This window comes from Coregonus lavaretus (assembly GCF_964263955.1).
Source record: "Coregonus lavaretus genome assembly, chromosome: 18".
NCBI lineage: Eukaryota > Metazoa > Chordata > Actinopteri > Salmoniformes > Salmonidae > Coregonus > Coregonus lavaretus.
Window position 1 is genome coordinate 20,682,047 of NC_140005.1, and position 18,721 is coordinate 20,700,767.

Sequence of the window (18,721 nt, forward strand, 5' to 3'; positions counted from 1 at the left end):
TACAGAAACGGGGCCAAGTCCAACCTATCCAGACACTCAGTATTTAGGTATATTCGTATGTTTCAGACGTTCGCCTCACTCACTCAGATCAAAGCATTAGCAAGTCAAGCTTGTGCTATGACTGTGGGTTAAAAGCATATCCGAGAAGTTATTGAGGTCTGTAAGAATGGCTGAATGATCAACTGAACAAAAGACAATGAAAGACAAGTTGGCAGGTTTAGATTTTATTTAATACATTTGAAAGAAAAAACAAAACAGTAAAAACAGTGTACAAAGTTGATATTATTGATTTACTAAAGCTGGTGTCCTCAGTCTCGGGAATGGGAAAGGGCAGGTACAAAAAAAGTTACAAAAAGAAAGGTATAAAATGCATTTCCCTATTTTCAGAGGGTGACAGCAAAGGATGAGTGTGCATAGGAATAAGCAACAATCACATCTAACAATTGAACAATTGTTTGAGAAACAGGAATTGAGGTGAAAATAAAAATAAAAGCTGTTACATTCATTTGTATGATGAACTTTTGTATAGTGATTATCAGTCATCTGAAAACACAGCAGAATTTTCTGGAAACTCATCGGAGAACTGTGTTCCACTTAAGCATTTTCATAAAATGCATTTTCAAGATTCTCAGTTTATCTACAGCAATCTGTATATGGGGGTTAATTGCGCAAACAATCTTTTCATAGTTCACACCTTTCAGAATTCATGTCTAGAAAGGTGCTGTTCAGTCATGTCCGACAGCAAAGTGTAACAAGTACAAGTGTACACATACATACATACGTACATGTTTTGGGGCAGGAAAGTGCATATCATTGGCACAGTCCAATTCATTTTCATTGCTGGTTTTCTATAAATAACAACTCAGAGCCATGTACAGAGGAATGGAACCCATCCCTACCTATAGAGATCAAAGCTGACTCAACTTGTTTCCCCCTGAACCACAGCCCAGTTTGTTTATGGAGTAAGTCCTAAAGGAGTGTATATTGTTATGGTGACCTCATTGAGGCTGCAGTGAGTGCACTGGGAGGAAAACACCCAATACTGTAGAAGAAGAAAACCCAGAAGAGAGAAAAAATTCCCTGATTGGGGAGAAAGGATCAGTACCTGACTTGCCAGTTCAGAGGGAAGCAGCCTAGAGTGTTTGGAACACAACATTCAGACAGGGAGGCACCATGATCCAAGCACATGATAGTCCAGGGGGCTTAGAGTAACTCTGTCTTTTCAATGGGACAACAGGAAATGGATATCTAACTGACCATGTAGACACACAGTTCTGAGATTCGTTGACAGCAAGCTTTAACCCATTTAGATTATACCTGCTTCCAGAATAAGCATTATTTAAGTATCTGCTAATCCGCTCTCTGCCACTGTATTGCACAATTTCTCTATTAGACTGATTATGGCGGCAGCGCTCTGACAGTGGTCCATCATGTAATTCTCACTTTGTTCTCTAATGTTTTGGGGCTCAAAAATTCTGATAAGAATGTTTTTTTGAGAGATGGAAGTCCTATAAGAATCAACCATGTTCTACTAACAGTTAGATATACAGAATGCTTCATTTTATTAATTAGGTAAACTGGCAGCCCAAGGAGTTTCAAAGTGTTGGTGAAATAGTGATAGTGTAGAGTGAAAGTCTTACATTTACATTTTAGTCATTTAGCAGATGCTCTTATCCAGAGCAACTTACAGTTAGTGAGTGCATACATTTTCATACTGGCCCCCCGTGGGAAACGAACCCACAACCCTGGCGTTGCAAGCGCCATGCTCTACCAACTGAGCTACAGGGGTCTTGATAACAATATCAACATAAGACTAACCTCCCACTTCATAGAAAATTAAGTCATTGGTCATCTATTGCCGTTGGGCCACAATATTTATTTGTATTAAAGCCAAAATCAGCAGTTGAAACAATAAAGCGTTCTCCCCACCCGTTTCGGTAAAAAGCTGAGGGATGGGGCTGGAGAAATGTAACCACTCTAAAATTCATAGAGCTATGGCTGCAAGGACTGACCAGCCATGATATCCAAAATGATCATTTTAACCATTCTGAGGCTATATAGGGTTTGTTTACAAACATTGGAGTAAAACAATCTTATATTTTGGGTTCTGATGTGGTACGACAGTTCAACTAAGCTCATTAGCCATGTATAAGTTATATTCTTCAAGAACCAATGGGTACATATCATTCATTTATAAGTCAAAAAATGTATGTAACAACTACAGATTTCCCCTTTAAACAAAGAACAGCAAAATACATTTCAATTTTAAATGGCTAATTCCGATACAATCCTTATGGTCCCGTAAACGTTTCCGGGCAAACGTTCACTTTGTGAATAGTATGTGACAAATATAACAGGTGCTGACAAAAGCAAGGAAAACAAAAGTTTAAGAACGTGTAGCCTTATCATTCTAAATTCATATACCACACTGCTGCATGACCACTCTTTTCCTATAAATTATGGTTTTATGAACATCAAGCTTGTCTGACTGTATACATAAAGACAAGCAGGAAATGCACTGTAGTGTTATCTCTCACCATTATAAAAGTCTTAAAAGGCCACAGAAACAACCAGTTGTTTTTCATTTGTGTAGTATGGAGTATTTTCCCATATAATTACCGAACCTGCAGATTGCAAATGTCTGTTCAACAATACTATCTGAGACACTGGTGAAGTAAAGAAAGATGTGGCGAAGGCCCCGGTAGTTGGATGTGCAGTCTGATGAGGTGAGGGGAAATGGTGGGACCAGAGGAATGAAAGGGGTGTGTTTAGGCTGTCCCACTCGCAGAGTAGGAGAACTGTGGGAAGTGGGGTCTCCGTTCGCTGTCAAATGACTCCATGCTGTCTTCTGGAATACAAAATATGAGAGAGAGCGAGATGGCACCGAGAACTCCATTAGTGTGTATGTTCTGATTTTCCGCTTTAATACAAATACATATTCTCCTCTCAGTGACAAAACCCATTATGATTGAGTCCTAATGCATAATGTACCTAGTACTAGCCCAGGGCGCAGTTTGGCACACACTGCTAGTGGTCTAACACTTCCATGTGAGGGACACTGTGAACTATGGAATAACAGACATTACACACATGTTCCAGGAGAGGGCACAAATCCCCCAGAGGAATTGAATAAGCACTATGTAATTTGAGCTCCCATTAATTGCACTGGGAAGATGGACCTTCCCCACTATCATTTAAATGCTTGCCTTGGAGAGTGCAATCTATACCTTGAATGATTTTCAAAACGATGTAATATTTTTCTCTCGTGGGATTTAATTATTTGAGTACTGCACTTTTCTTGAATAATTCCCTATTTCTTCTAAAAGAAGTTGAAATTGGAAAAAAACGTTGGGTCTTCACACCTTGGTATTGGCTAGTACTTATTGGCTAGTACTTGGTTGCACAGCCTTTTGCCAAGATAACTGCAGACAAACGCTTCTTGTAGCCTTCAGTGAGCTTGCTGCACCTTAGCCCACTGCTCAAATTCTTCAATGTTTGAGGGGTGCCATCCACCAACTGCTGTTTTCAGATCTCGCCATAGGTTTTGGATGTAATTCAGATCTGGCCACTCCAGAACAGTTTAGTATCTCTTCTTGAACCATTCCTGGGTGTTTTTTGTATTTGCGTTTGGGGTCATTGTCCTGCTGGAAGACCCACAACCTCCAATGGAGACCCAGTCTTTGGACACTGGGTTGAACATTGGACTCCAAAACACCTGATAATCAGCTGATTTCCTGATGCCTTGTGCATTTAAGGCCCCCAGTACCAGAGGCAGCAAAGCAACCCCACAGCATTATCAAACCTCCCCCATGTTTGATTGTAGGGATCCAGCAAAATTAAAACAGTTATACATTTTAAAAACATTACAATACATTCATAACAGATTTCACAACATTTTAAGTGTGTGCCCTCAGGCCTCTACTATACTACCACATATCTATAACACAAAATCCATGTGTGTATAGTGTATATGTTATTGTGTGTTTGTATGCATGTGTCTATGTTTGTGTTGCTTCACAGTCCCCGCTGTTCCATAAGGCGTATTTTTATCTGTTTTTTAAATCTAATTTTACTGCTGGCATGAGTTACTTGATGTGGAATAGAGTTCCATGTAGTCATGGCTCTATGTAGTACTGTGCGCCTCCCATAGTCTGTTCTTGACTTGGGGACTGTGAAGAGACCTCTGGTGGCATGTCTTGTGGGGTATGCATGGGTGTCCAAGCTATGTGCCAGTAGTTCAAACAGACAGCTCGGTTCATTCAACATGTCAATACCTCTCACAAATACAAGTAGTGATGAAGTCAATCTCTCCTCCACTTTGAGCCAGGAGAGATTGACATGCATATTATTAATGTTAGTTCTCTGTGTACATCCAAGGGCCAGCCGTGCCGTCCTGTTCTGAGCCAATTGCAATTTCCGTAAGTCCCTCTTTGTGGCACCTGACCACACGACTGGTGCGACAAAACTAGGGCCTGTAGGACCTGTTGATAGCGCTGTTAAGAATGCAGAACAGCTTTTATTATAGACAAGACTTCTCCCCATCCTAGCTACTGTTGTATCAATATGTTTTGACCATGACAGTTTACAATCCAGAGTTACTCCAAGCAATTTAGTCTCTAACTTGCTCAATCCCCACATTAATCATTACAAGATTTAGTTGAGGTTTAGGGTTTAGTAAATGATTTGTCCCAAATACAATGCTTTTAGTTTTTGAAATATTTAGGGCTTACTTATCCTTGCCACCCATTCTGAAACTAACTGCAGCTCTTTGTTAAGTGTTGCTGTCATTTCAGTCGCTGTGGTAGCTGACGTGTATAGTGTTGAGTCATCTGCATACATAGACACACTGGCTTTACTCAAAGCCAGTGGCATGTCGTTAGTAAAGATTGAAAAAAGTAAGGGGCCTAGACAGCTGCCCTGGGGAATTCCTGATTCTACCTGGATTTTGTTGAAGAGGCTTCCATTAAAGAACACCCTCTGTGTTCTGTTAGACAGGTAACTCTTTATCCACAATATAGCATGGGGTGTAAAGCCATAACACATACGTTTTTCCAGCAACAGACTATGATCAATAATGTCAAAAGCTGCACTGATGTCTAACAAAACAGCCCCCACAATATTTTTATCATCAATTTCTCTCAGCCAATCATCAGTCATTTGTGTAAGTGCTGTGCTTGTTGAATGTCCTTCCCTATAAGCGTGCTGAAAGTCTGTTGTCAATTTGTTTACTGTGAAATAGTATTTTATCTGGTCAAACACACATTTTTCCAAAAGTTTACTAGGGGTTGGTAACAGGCTGATTGGTTGGCTATTTGAGCCATTTAAGGGGGCTTTACTATTCTTAGGTAGGGGAATAACTTTTGCTTCCCTCCAGGCCTGAGGGCACACACTTTCTAGTAGGCTTAAATTGAAGATATGGCAAATAGGAGTGGCAATATTGTCTGCTATTATCCTCAGTAATTTTCCATCCAAGTTGTCAAACCCCGGTGGCTTTATTTCACCTCTTCCACACTTACTTTACGGAATTCAAAATGGCAATGCTTGTCTTTCATAATTTGGTCAGATATACTTGGATGTGTAGTGTCAGCGTTTGTTGCTGGCATGTCATTCCTAAGTTTGCTAATCTTGCTAATGAAAAAATCATTAAAGTAATTGGCAATATCAGTGGGTTTTGTGATGAATGAGCCGTCTGATTATTTTTGCCCAAAATTTCATTTAAGGTGCTCCAAACTTTTTACTATCATGCTTTATGTCATTTATCTTTGTTTCAGTGTAGTTTATTTTTATTCAGTTTAGTCACATGATTTCTCAATTTGCAGTACGTTTGCCAATCGGTTGTACAGCCAGACCTATTTGCCATCTCTTTTGCCTCATCCCTCTCAACCATACAATTTTTCATTGAATGCTTAATTTGGTTGTCAGTAAACAAAGCGCTGATCTGTATTGTCAGAGCTCTAATTTTGTTTCATTGGTCCTGAGAAGATTTCCCCCAGGACTTAGGCTTGTTTAGGTGGGCTTTTGAGAAGTTCAGTCAGGCATTCTTGTGTCTCCTTCAGCAGTGGGGTCTTCCTATGTTTACCAATGACCAAATTAAGCATTCAAAGAAAATACCACCCTCCCTACAATCAAACATGGGAGAGGTTCAATAATGCTGTGGGGTCGCTTTGCTGCCTCTGGTACTGGGGGCCTTGAACATGTGAAGACATCATGAAATCAGCAGATTATCAAGGTGTTTTGGAGTGCAATGTTCAACCCAGTGTCCAAAACCTGTCTCTGTTAAAGGTTGTGGGTCTTCCTGCAGGACAACGACCCCAAATACACATCAAAAGCACCCTGGAATAGTTTGAGAAGAAACGCTGGACTGTTCTGGAGTGCCTAGCCAAGTGTCCACATCTGAATCACATCCAAAACTTATGATGAGATCTGAAAAAAATTGTTGGTGGAGGGCACCCCTCAAACATTGAAGTATTAGAGCGGTTTGCTGCTGAAAAGTGGGCCAAATGGCCTGTAGAAAGGTGCAGTAAGCTCACTGATGGCTACAAAAAGCGTTTGTCTGCAGTTATCTTGGCCAAAGGCTGTGCAACCAAGTACTAGGGATGCCAATACATTTGTCCATGCCATTTGTATTTATTTTCTCAATTAAAATTGTAAACTTAAGTTTACAAAAATTTAATTGGATCTGCAATGTTGAAAATGATATAATGTGTGGAGAAAACATTTACTTTTCTATTTCAACTTATTTTAGAAATAGGGAATTATTTAAGAAAAGTGCAAGGGTGCCAATATATTTGGCCGCAACTGTATAAAGTATCATATACATCAAGGGCACGTGGAAATCTTATGGAGTGCACCTTTAAAATGGTTTATTTTCTTTGTTCAATGAATAGGTGAGTAAAACTACTGGAAGTACCCAAAAACTCATTCCAATTTAAGTACTAGGCAGTCAGAGTAAGCCAAAGATAGGACTGCATTTAAAGTAGAGAGTCTCATGAGCCTGACAAAAAGGAAGAATATTACCATCTTCAATAAAAATTATATCTAAAACTAAACAATGTAGATCAGCTTGGGGGTTTCGTTTGAGACACTCCAATTCTGTAACCTCCCAAAATAAACATTGACCTTTAGAGCCAAATTATAATTTAAAGTTCAGTTAAAATCTCTGAAGAGGGGGAGGTGAATTTATGTGAGATTCTGAAACTCAATAGGTATTCTTTACAGTAATGACATTTAGAACCACTTGTGTTTCCAGTTCATCCTGAGTCAGACTGTGATCATCACGATTAATCAAAAGCATTCAGGTCCAATCAGTCAGTGAAATACAGAAGTATGATTGTCTATCTGGGCATGTAATACTGTTCTCTGTGATGTGAGTGTGGTGTGTGTGTGTATCATGTAAAGATACAGTGGCAGTGGGTCAGGTAGTACCTTGTCCGGGCGGTGTAATAGTGATGGTCTGTGCTGTGAACTCCTCGTCAAAATACCGTGTATCTGTTTCCGAGGTAACCTGGGGCTTGAAGGGCGGGACCAGCTGTAAGAGAAGAGAGGATACCATGAGCACATCTGTCCTGTCAATCAGTGTGTAGACAGTTGCAGGCCTGGTGAAATCTATTGGTTGTTCTCTGAAGTAATGGAAAATGGAACACTAATTTACTTTTTTCTCATACACATCTTGCCATTCAATCCCGGCAAAGAATTTGTGCTGCATGATCTCCTTAGCATCATCTGGTCCTCCACCTAACCTGGAAGATAGAGGGACCAAAACAAAGTAAATACGGGGCCAAATCAATCCCTTCATGCCCTTATATAGCACGGGATTCTGTACATACAGTATGGAGGATAACTGCTGGCAAGAGGGTCTATGGCAAGAGGGTCTACGCACCGTTGCTTGGGGTCCTTCTTGAGCAGGCCGGAGAGCAGGGACCTGCCCTCGGGGCCCAGGGTGCGTGGGAAACGGATGTCCTCCATGAGGATGAGCTCAAACAGCTTCTCGTGGTCCTGGTTGTAGAAGGGCAGCCGACCGCACAACATCTCGTACATGACCACACCCAGACCCCACCAGTCCACCGCCCGACCGTAATCATTGTCCTCCAGAACCTGGACAACACAGGACAACCACAACTCAATACAATATAATACCATCAGGGACAGTTACACAACCATACTTGGAAGAATACAGGACAGTACAAGGACGAGCTAGCAGGAGTTCAAATGTACGTTCAGGCCTATGACAGCATCAAGAGAGACATACTAAACATTCTTGGTTTAGATCTAGCGATTAGCTAAGTGGATGGACATTAGGTGGGTAGTGAGGGAAGCAGCTCTCCAGGCTGTATAAAGAACCCTGAGGCCAGTGTAGCCCCCCACCCCCCTTCTCCTGGTCTGGGCTTTCCGAGCAGCCACAGCCAACACTGACTCACATCTCACATTAGGAGCAGGGATAGAGTTTCCCCTGGAGCCCTGCATATTTAATCACTAGAGGTCTGCAGTACACACTACACACCACCATGAGGGAGGGATAGGCTGGGCAGGGGCTGGAGGCTGGCGAGGCAAGGGCCAGTTAGTGGAAGCAGAGTCCCCATAGCAGCAACCACATACACCACACCACTGCCACAGCCCTTAAGTCATGGAGGTGGAGGCTTACACACCATGGAAGATGACGTGTTCACACGTTCTAATCAATTGGCTCGCTTTGGCTCTGTGCTGTCTAACTGCGGCAGCCTGTTGAATGTCAGCAATAGTATTTGAGTTGTTACTATACAAGGCCTTCTGGGGCATGTAGATGGGTCAACAGTACCGGAAGGATATTATAGGTGAAATCAAGCCAATGAGAACAGGCTGTTCTTTAAAACATCAAGGTTATATGAGGGAGATAAATTGGTCCAGGAATAGATTCATAGGTAAGGGGGCAGCCTAATAGAATTAAATATGAACATGAAGGTACACAGACCCAGAGAGAGGAGGCAGGCAGAACAGAAGGATGGATGTGGCTGTAAATGGAACAAAACCGGAGTGTGTTTGTGTGCGTTTGGGTGGGCAGTGTGTGCGTGTGTGTCTGCATCTGTGGGCACACTGCTTGGCGCTGCGGTTAGGGGCGAGGAGGACTCGGAGGGCAGGGGTAACGTGAAGCCGGCACGGTGCTAGGATTACTGGACCGTCTCTATTTCCAGCACTGCTGTCGTGTGATTCACACCACACGACAGCTGGGCCTGCAGCTGCCCCATATATGTAGAAGAGCACCACAGCTGTGGAGCTGCCAGGACCACAGGAGCCAAGCTCATCCCTCACACACGTAACCAGGGCTGCCTGGACCAGCTCTGTTACACTGGCCCAAAGGACAGCACAGTGCAGGGAGGAGGTAGGAGTGAAACGTACACTTGCTGTACTTTTCCTCCACTTGATACTGCCCTCTATCTTACTTCTCTGGCCTTTTTCCTCCCTCTAACACAAACACAGCTACTGTCCCTCTCCCAAACACATGCCCTTCACTCTCCTTTTCCTTGTTCATAACTTTCCCAAATCGACTTCATTACCGTTCCAATGTTTCAATAAAACGACACTATTTCACAGTGGATTAGGTGAAACTGGTTCCATGGGTGTGCTCTAGAGGCAGACTTACACAGTCCTGGGCCGAGCAGTGGGTATGGCCTGTGGAATATTCCCAGACGTTACAGCATTCCTGTGCAGCACACACAACAAGGTCATTGTTTACTGCAGAACAACCTGTAACACTGCCTGGCTCTGGCTCCATAGAGACGCTCTATGGCGACCCCATCACCATGGAAACGCCCCCTGATGTCTCCGCTGCCAGAGGAGGAGCAAAGCTGTGGCTGTTATATGGTGCCACAAGCTATGTTACTGTGTTCAGAATGCTAAAGAGAGAGCTGGGGTGGGGGGGTTGTTTTTCAGCTCATTTATAACATACACCACATGGACACACAAAAATGATAAACAGGGACGTGACATGATGGTTATATAGTAATTCATGCTTTAGTTGGTTTTGGTGATGATGGCTACTGTATGCTATAGATCAGGATGGTCCTCTAGAGCAGGGGTTCCCTAACCTTTTCACTCGGGCCCCACGAGTAGGATGTCATCTCCTACATTAATTTCACATTTCCACAAACTTCAAAGTGTTTCCTTTCAAATGGTATCAAGAATATGCATATCCTTGCTTCAGGTCCTGAGCTACAGGCAGTTAGATTTGGGTATGTCATTTTAGGCTGAAATTGAAAAAAGGGTCCGATCCTTAACAGGTTGAAGCATAAAAAAATAAAAAAAATAAAAATCTATCAATTTTGCCAGTCTAATGTGTATTCAAGTGACATTTGAGTGACAAAAAAATTACAACAATATCTATCGGCGAAAAAAATGAAATAAAATTGTTTTTGCTGACATGGGCTAGTTGATCTGGACATTTATGACAAATTATAAATAGCTGAAAGTCTAAGCGAGAGGAATATAAAGATGTCAGATGAAAATGCCATGTGAGATTGTTACTGGGTAGAACTGAGGACAACAGGCCCAGAGCGTGGCCCTGGCTTTGCCCAGGTTAGGATAGGCATCCTGGGCATCAGTGGGCTAGAAGCCCCCTCAGTGCCAGGAGCAGCTGGTGCCAATGTGGCCTTTTCTCCAGGGCGGAAACTCACGTTTCCTGAGGCACTGCCAAACCCCCCAGCAAATTCCAAATGGAGGCTAAAAACAACGAGCCAGCAACTGTGTCAACATGGGCACCCTCCTCCCAGAAAACCTTCTTACAGCAAGAGGCAAGGGGACTAGCACACACACACGCATACAATGTCCTATCGTGTTACACACCCCACATGTCATACCTGCACGCAATGGGGAGCAGCCACACCCCTGTACACATGCCTTCTCAACCAACAAATATGGGCACAGCCTGTCCTGCCCAAGGCACACTGCAGACTCATTAGCTGCATGTCTTATACGGGAGATTAGACAGGCATTTAGGAACAGCTGTCCCAAAGCCACTCTTCAACAGTTTATTTTACCTTTATTTTAACAGGGAGCCCCATTGAGACCAAGGTCTCTTTTGCAAGGGAGCCCTGCATCTTACAATTAATTACACAACAAATTGCACATAGGAAATATACCAGAAAAAGTGTGACATAGCTTGTATGCCTTAACAATATGCCCGACAACAGACATTTACGATGATGTGTGTAGTGGGATATATTCGCTGCACTACAGTTCCTCTCTTCAAACGTGTTTAGTCTGTTAATTCTTTCAGTTATTTACCAATTATGTGACTTTATTCTCTTCAGTTGATTTAAACTCAAATTTGAATAGACAGAAATACTCACGAGAACATGCCAAAGGAGTGCACTATCAGGTATTTTCACCACATCATTTTCAAAAACAATTACATCTGAAGAGGAAGAAGGCCACATGGGTTGGACTCCAAAGGCCTCCATCTTTTATGACACATTTTTTGTATGATTTATTGACCCACATATTGTGAATGGACTGTGGGAATACACTACCTCTGGGGCCAGGTACTCTGGCGTCCCACAGAAGGTCTTCATGGTGGCCCCGTCTGTGATCCCCTCCTTACACAGTCCAAAGTCGGTGATCTTTATGTGTCCGTCTTTGTCCAGCATGAGATTTTCCAGCTGAGACAAGGAGACAGAATGAGACAGGAAGTATCAGCAACAGGAGGAGGGAGAGTGACTATGTGATTGAGGCACAGCTGATTTGGCTTCAGCTCTGAGAGGCATGAGCTAGCAATGCATGTCCTTTTAATATCAGTGTGTCCTCTCAGTAAAAGTCACCTGGCAACTGTAGCCCACACGTGGCCAGCAGCACCAGGCAAGCAGGCCAGTCAGCACATCCTCCAATACTGCTACCCTGGCATTTTCAGGAGAACCTTAGCAGGCTGGGAGCCTGCCTCATAAACCCATGGGGAGAGCAGAGAGGGGGGAATGAGGAGGGAGGGGGCTATGCTGACCTGGCTGGTATAGTTTCATCAGCTGGAAGAAACAGGGCTACAGATGCACCCCCCCCCCCCCCTCCCTCCTAAAACCAGTCATATCATTCCTCTGCTACCTCTGCTCTTATGCTATGAATACAGTTCACTGAGTTTCTGTACTGGTCTCTTCCTTCTGGTACGAACAATTTACAGCTGGACAGAATCAGTTTGACGGTTGTAAAATATGACTGTCAATACTAAAATACACATTTTTCATCACTGCTTATTTAAATTAATGGTAAACACAAAGATTAATAAATGAACCAAACATCTGCCCAGAAAGAGATGGTGGTTATTCTACTCCTGCTGTAGAAAGGGATGGTCTAGGTCTCCAGCTGCAGTGAGGCCTGAATCAGGGGGAGGCCGATCGATGAGTCCCTAACCTGGCTGCAGCATGCTGCTGCGGACACTATTTATATCCCGGTCCGCAGACTGTGTTCCCCCGCCTTACCTTCAGGTCTCTGTAGACCACATTCCTCTCAGCATGCAGGTAATCCAGCGCTGACACTATCTCCGCCCCGTAAAACCGCGCCCGCTCCTCCGAGAACACCCGGTCCCGGGACAGGTGGAAGAACAGCTAGGAGGAGAGGAAGATAAGAGAGAGGGAGAGGAGAGACAGAGGGAACAGGGTTAGCGTACACAGAAGGAGGGGTGGGAGGATTATTGGCTACTACTAGCTAAATTGGACCTTGCGAGTCAGGTGTTATTGACTGTTTGAAAAGCTCACCTCTCCGCCGTTCGCATACTCCATGACAAAACACAACCGGTCGTGGGTCTGGAAGGAGTATTTGAGGCCCTGGGGATATACATTTACATTTTAGTAATTTAGCAGACGCTCTTCTCCAGAGCGACTTACAGTTAGTGAGTACATACATTTTAATACTTTTTTCGTACTGGTCCCCTGTGGGAATCGAACCCACAACTCTGGCGTTGCAAGCGCCATGCTCTACCAACTGAGCCACATGAGACCCTGGGGATATACACCAATAACCTAAACAACTGCAATGGATCAAAAATTAAGCATGCCATTACAAGTTCTCCATAAGAAACCAAAGTCTTGTTGAAGTGATATCTGCCTTTGGTATATAACTGTTGCGTGACAACTGCTAGCCCCATTCACCACAGTGGGATGAACACAAGATGCATGTGTTACTCCAGCCACTTAATGTGGAAGAGTTTGGCATTGTGAGCCATCACAGACTTTGAGAAAGGTGGTTAACTGACAATGAGATGTCTAGTGTCCTCAAAGGAGGCCAAGCCTATTGCTGTCTTTGTAAACATTGCTCAAACTCTCCCAACCCAGAATCAGCATCTCCCCCTGAATGGGGGAAAGCTCTCAGGCTGAAGTGGAGTGGGTCCTCAGAGTCTTTGTTGCCAGAAGAGAGTTTGGGTTAGGTAGATGGAGTGGATGGAGGGGTCTCTCACTGTCAAGAACGGATGCTTGGAATTCTGGAGCACTCGGTTTTCTGTGAGTGTGTGTGCCACTTCATCCTGAAAGAGATCACAAAGAGTGTTTGTGCAACTCCCACAATGGCTGCCGTTTAGGTATCCATGATCGCCCCTCACCGCCCCCATGCTCTTTCTCCCTCTTTCGTTTTCTAGTTAGTGGCCTCTACTCACTTTCGCTACGATCACTTCCTTCTTCAGGATTTTCATGGCATAGTAGCGTCCAGTGGCCTTCTCCTTCACCAGGATCACTTTGCCAAAAGTGCCTTTTCCGAGGAGTTTGAGGTATTCAAAATCGTGCATAGTCTATGAGCAAGGGGAGAAAAAGCGGCATCGGGTTACAAACAGCGGCTATAACAAATTCATGCTCTAACTAGTCAAGACACATAATACCACTGACAACAACACAGAAGCATTTAAGGTTCTATTTCATCCACTCTGCAATTTCCAGGCTTCTAATGGTGGGACTATATGCTGCAGTGACTCGTTTAACATCTGACCCCCAGGGCTGGTGAGAATATTGAAAACGGTTGTGTAGGAGACATCCAATCCGGTGCCATTAGACCTTTGTGTAATGACTTAAGAGCACAGATGTGTGGTGATGAAACAGAGTGGACAAGCCATCTGTTGCTAAGCCTCCCAGGGCTGATGTTGGTACCGGAGCATCGACCATGAAGGCCTGATTCACCCAGTCCCCTCTGAACAGTTGATGTTGAGATGTGTCTGTTACTTGAACTCTGTGAAGCATTTATTTGGGCTGCAATTTCTGAGGCTGGTAACTCTAATGAACTTATCCTCTTTAGCAGAGGTAACTCTAGGTCTTGTATTCCTGTCGCGGTCCTCATGAGAGCCAGTTCCATCATAGCGCTTGATGGTTTTTGCGACTGCACTTGAAGAAACTTTCAAAGTTCTTGACATTTTCTGTATTGACTGACCTTCATGTCTTAAAGTAATGATGGACTGTCGTTTCTCTTTGCTTATTTGAGCTGTTCCTGGACTTGGTATTTTATCAAATAGGGATATCTTCTGTATACCCCCCCTACCTTGTCACAACACAACTGATTGGCTCAAACACATTAAGAAGGAAAGAAATTCCACAAATTAACTTTTAAGAAGGCACACCTGTTAATTGAAATGAATTCCAGGTTACTACCTCATGAAGCTGGTTGAGAGAATGCCAAGAGTGTGCAAAACTGTCATCAAGGCAAAGGGTGGCTATTTGAAGAATCTCAAATATAAAATATATTTTGATTTGTTTAACACTTTTTCCATATGTGTTATTTCATAGTTTTGATACCTTCACTATTATTCTACAATGTAGAAAATAGTAAAAATAAAGAAAAACCCTCGAATTAGTAGGTGTGTCCAAACCTTTGACTGGTACTGTACATACACATTACACTCACACACACTTTCACACGCATCATTTGCTGCTGCTGCTCTGTTCTTTATTTTACTCTTATTATTATCTATCCTGATGCCGTCACTTTACCCTGCCTTCATGTACATATCTACCTCAAATACCTCATACCTCTGCACATTGATCTGGTACTGGTACTCCCCGTATATTGCTCCATTCTTGTGTATTTTTATTTTATTCCTGTTGTGTTACTATTTCATTTTTAAACTCTGCAAACTTACAAATGGCTTGTAAGCAAGCATTTCACTGTAACATCTACACCAGTTGTATTCGGTGCATGTGACAAAAATACATTTTTTATTTTATTTGTTAGGAAAGTGTCAGGGCGCCGGGGTGAAGCAGGAAGAGCCGGTGAGGGTTGGGGTGAGGCAGAAAGGGGCGGGGTAAGGCAAAGGGGCAGGGTGAAGAGGGCGGGGACCCACCACTTTGAGTCTGGGTTTGGTCAGGTACATCTCCATGTCCATTGGGTCTGGGGAGGAGTCCATCATCTCCTCTTCCTGTTTCTGTAGGCCGTCTGCTACGGCCTCAATGGCTTTCGTCCATTCTTCCCTGAGAGAGGAAGGAGAGAGAAAGGAGAGGGAGATTACAACACCTCATTTAACATGATTTAATTCAGCCCAATCATTTAATTGTCATCTTATCAACAGGAAGGCAATTTAGACTGTAGGGTCAACCAACAGCCAGTGTACTGTGTACTATGTGTATGCACATGCTTGTGGTTTGTGTGTGTGTGTATGTGTAAGGGAGGGGTTGTGGCTGAGCTTGCCTCTCCTCGGGGGTCTCCACGTGGAAGGTGCGCTCGATGACAGTGGTCCACTGCAGGCAGCGGATGATGAATGTGTTGGGCTTGGGCCGCTCCGTTTTCATCAGCTGGCACTCTGGCCACATCCCGGGAGAGAGGGGCCATGAGGAGAGACAGAGACCCGCAGTTACAGCCATTTATCTTTATCACCACCCTAACAGACACTGCTGGGACTGCCACCATGCAGCCGTACACAGGGAACTGAACCCAGATCACAGCTTTTCCTTCATACTAAATACATGACCAGAAGTATGTGGACACCTGCTCGTCGAACATCTCATTCCAAAATCATGGGCATTAATATGGAGTTGGTCCCCCCTTTGCAGCTTCGCGGCTGAGCCGTTGTTGCTCCTAGACATTTCCACTTCACAATAACAGCACTTACAGTTGACCGGGATAGCTCTAGCAGGGCAGAAGTTTGATGAACTGACTTGTTGGAAAGGTGCCACGTTGACGGTGCCACGTTGAAAGTCACTGAGCTCTTCAGTAAGGACATTCTACTGCCAATGTTTGTCTATGGAGATTGCATGGCTGTGTGCATCTGTGTGCACTAATTTGAAGGGGTGTCCACATACTTTTGTATATATAGTGTATTTTTACCTAAGGATTTGGTCAATACATGGGACTGTGAGCACTGATCAGGGCAGACGTTTCAGTCAATTCCAGAAAATGTGTCAAAGTTATAATATGGGCCACAGACGACATTCACATAAAAAGAAAAGGCATTTCAATGTTCAAAGTTACAATTTTTAGAGAGCAACCAGTTTCCCAGTGTAGCTCTTTCACACAGTCAACATACTGCGTGTGCCAAAAAGAAACATGGAGGAGTTTGTCAGGAAGTGTGTTAGATGGAAGATATGGGGCTGGGCCACCACTGAGCTCCAGCAGGGCCCTGTCAGTGTGGCTGTGTAACCCAGCCCCACCACCCGCATCACACGCCCTGGCTGTCTGTGGGTCTACTGCAGGTCTGCTCAGTGACAAACTGTGCCGCCCTCTCTGTACTGCTGATGGAGACAGAGCTACAGAGCAGCCGCACAGATAAATAATCGAAATCAGACAGTTAATAACCACTATAATTCAAGAGTGTCAGGAGGAAACATTTTGTTTAACAAACAGTATGTTGTCTAATTACTCTGTTCAATCATCTGCAGAGCTTGTCCCAGCAACTTTCTGCCACGTAGAGAGTAGTCCCATAGACAACACTGGAATTCACACACAGCCAGGGAGAACACTGGCATATTACTCTTGCTTCACAAGAGTGTGCAAAGCTGTCATCAAGGCAAATGGTGGCTATTTGAAGAATCTCAAACATAACATATATTTGGATTTGTTTAACACTTTGTTGTTTACTACATGATTTCATATGTGTTATTTCATAGTTTTGATATCTTCATTATTATTCTACTATGTAAAAAATAGTAAAAAATAAAGTTAAACCCTTGAATGAGTAGGTGTGTCCAAACTTTTGTCTGGTAGTGTAGATAGTAGAGTCTTGAAAGAGTAGATACTCACGTGCTACTGAGAAGTTATTTAAGGGGGTTTCAAACGCGTCAACATCTTGTGGTCGTTCCTTGTAGCCAATGAATGTACCATCACTCTTGAGTAGAAAATACCTGGGCCTCCAGGTCTTAATGTACTCTCCTGCAAAGAGAGATGGAGGAAGGGAAGAGCATAATTGGTTACCATAATGTGCTGGTTTCACAAGGTTCAATTCTTTAATTGTTGATTGGTCTATGAAAATTAAGCTGTGCGGTTTGATGATTTATGATACACAAAGTTATTATTTTCAAGGAGATATCCTTATTCACAGCAGTTCTGATCCATTTCTTGTGATCTAATTGCTAATATGTTCACCAACATTCCCTAAATGACCATGTTGTCACCCACTTTCAGCTATAGTAGGTCAAAGCCAGGACAAATGGCTGTTTTAGCTGGAGTCAGGACCCTTGTATCTGCCCCTTCAGTCCCATACAGAGCTCATATAGGAATCCATGCGTCTCCATCCTGCCCATCTCCTCCAACACAAGACACCCACAGACGAATCTCTCAGAGGCAACAAAACTCAATTTATTCCGCGGACGGTTCAGGATACATTGTGCCAGATGTTCCTGAAATCTGAAAAAACAGCTTACGCATCATAAAAAGTCAGCAGCACACATCAGAGAGGGGCTTGAATATTTATACAGGAAAAATGTAATTTATTTTTAATTACGAGAGCCTGGTATTAACCCCATGCAGTGTCTGAGCAAGCTGTCCTTAATTGCCCCATTTCCTCCGACACAGAAGTCTGGGGAAAGTGGAGATCAGTCAATGCCGGCTCCTGTTCCTCCTCTCCCCAAGACTCGCCTGGCACACTCAGACCACTGGCTCCAGTCTGAGGAAACTGATCCCAGACCTGTCTGTGATGAGGCAGACTGACCAGAATCCCTCGATAACAGAATCTAATTTACCTCTAGTCAACTTAACACACCTCATATAAACAAATCTTAGTGAGAAGAGGCTATGTAGATAATCACTAAGTGGATTGTATTCCATATTCTAGGATGTGTCACCTCAATGTGATGGTTAAACTGTCCGACTAGCGGAGTCCCACCTGAGAGGGGCTCGATGGCTCTACATCATTCAAACACCACAGGGTGCAACCATTACAGTAGGAACACACACACACAGTGTAAAGCACCTGATTTACTGCAACAAGTGAGGTGGCAGCACAAATCACAGCACTAGAGAAAACATCTGCCTCAGAGCACTGTATACTTTAGATTTCAGTCTGCAGCAGATGTCCAATACGTTACTACGGCTGTTGTCATTTTTCATCATGGCACGGGACGAGATTTTTCATCTCCATTCTGCTGGCTAAGTGTTTTTACACCAAACGCAGCTCATTTAGAAATTAGTTAGACTTTGTCAGACTTCAGATTGCAATGCTTACTGCTTGCCTACAAAGCCGAGCATGCGCCGTCCTCGTTGAAAAACACACAGTGTGATATAGAGGAAAGCTCTGTGGATTTCCCCATGCCTGTTCAATATGCTGCAATTACAGTGATGAGTCATTTGTCTATTTTAC

At 43.5% G+C, this 18,721-nt stretch overlaps 1 protein-coding gene across 2 annotated transcripts in view; it reads right to left on the bottom strand.

Annotated features, from left to right (window-relative positions):
* Positions 1-212: 212 nt before the first annotated feature.
* The window catches only part of LOC311145218 (RAC-alpha serine/threonine-protein kinase), a 30,772-nt gene continuing 12,263 nt past the window's right edge, over positions 213-18,721 (bottom strand). For both annotated transcript variants that reach the window (XM_084181442.1, XM_084181443.1), the window contains exons 3-14: positions 17,167-17,295; positions 15,619-15,730; positions 15,275-15,401; positions 13,607-13,738; positions 13,412-13,477; positions 12,714-12,782; positions 12,438-12,563; positions 11,502-11,630; positions 7,880-8,094; positions 7,652-7,739; positions 7,426-7,528; positions 213-2,848 (exon numbers count right to left, since the gene is read on the bottom strand). In XM_084181442.1, coding sequence (XP_084037568.1) covers positions 2,769-2,848; positions 7,426-7,528; positions 7,652-7,739; positions 7,880-8,094; positions 11,502-11,630; positions 12,438-12,563; positions 12,714-12,782; positions 13,412-13,477; positions 13,607-13,738; positions 15,275-15,401; positions 15,619-15,730; positions 17,167-17,295 — 1,376 coding nt within the window. In that variant the 3' untranslated portion in view covers positions 213-2,768. The remainder of the gene's footprint in view (positions 2,849-7,425; positions 7,529-7,651; positions 7,740-7,879; positions 8,095-11,501; positions 11,631-12,437; positions 12,564-12,713; positions 12,783-13,411; positions 13,478-13,606; positions 13,739-15,274; positions 15,402-15,618; positions 15,731-17,166; positions 17,296-18,721) is intronic.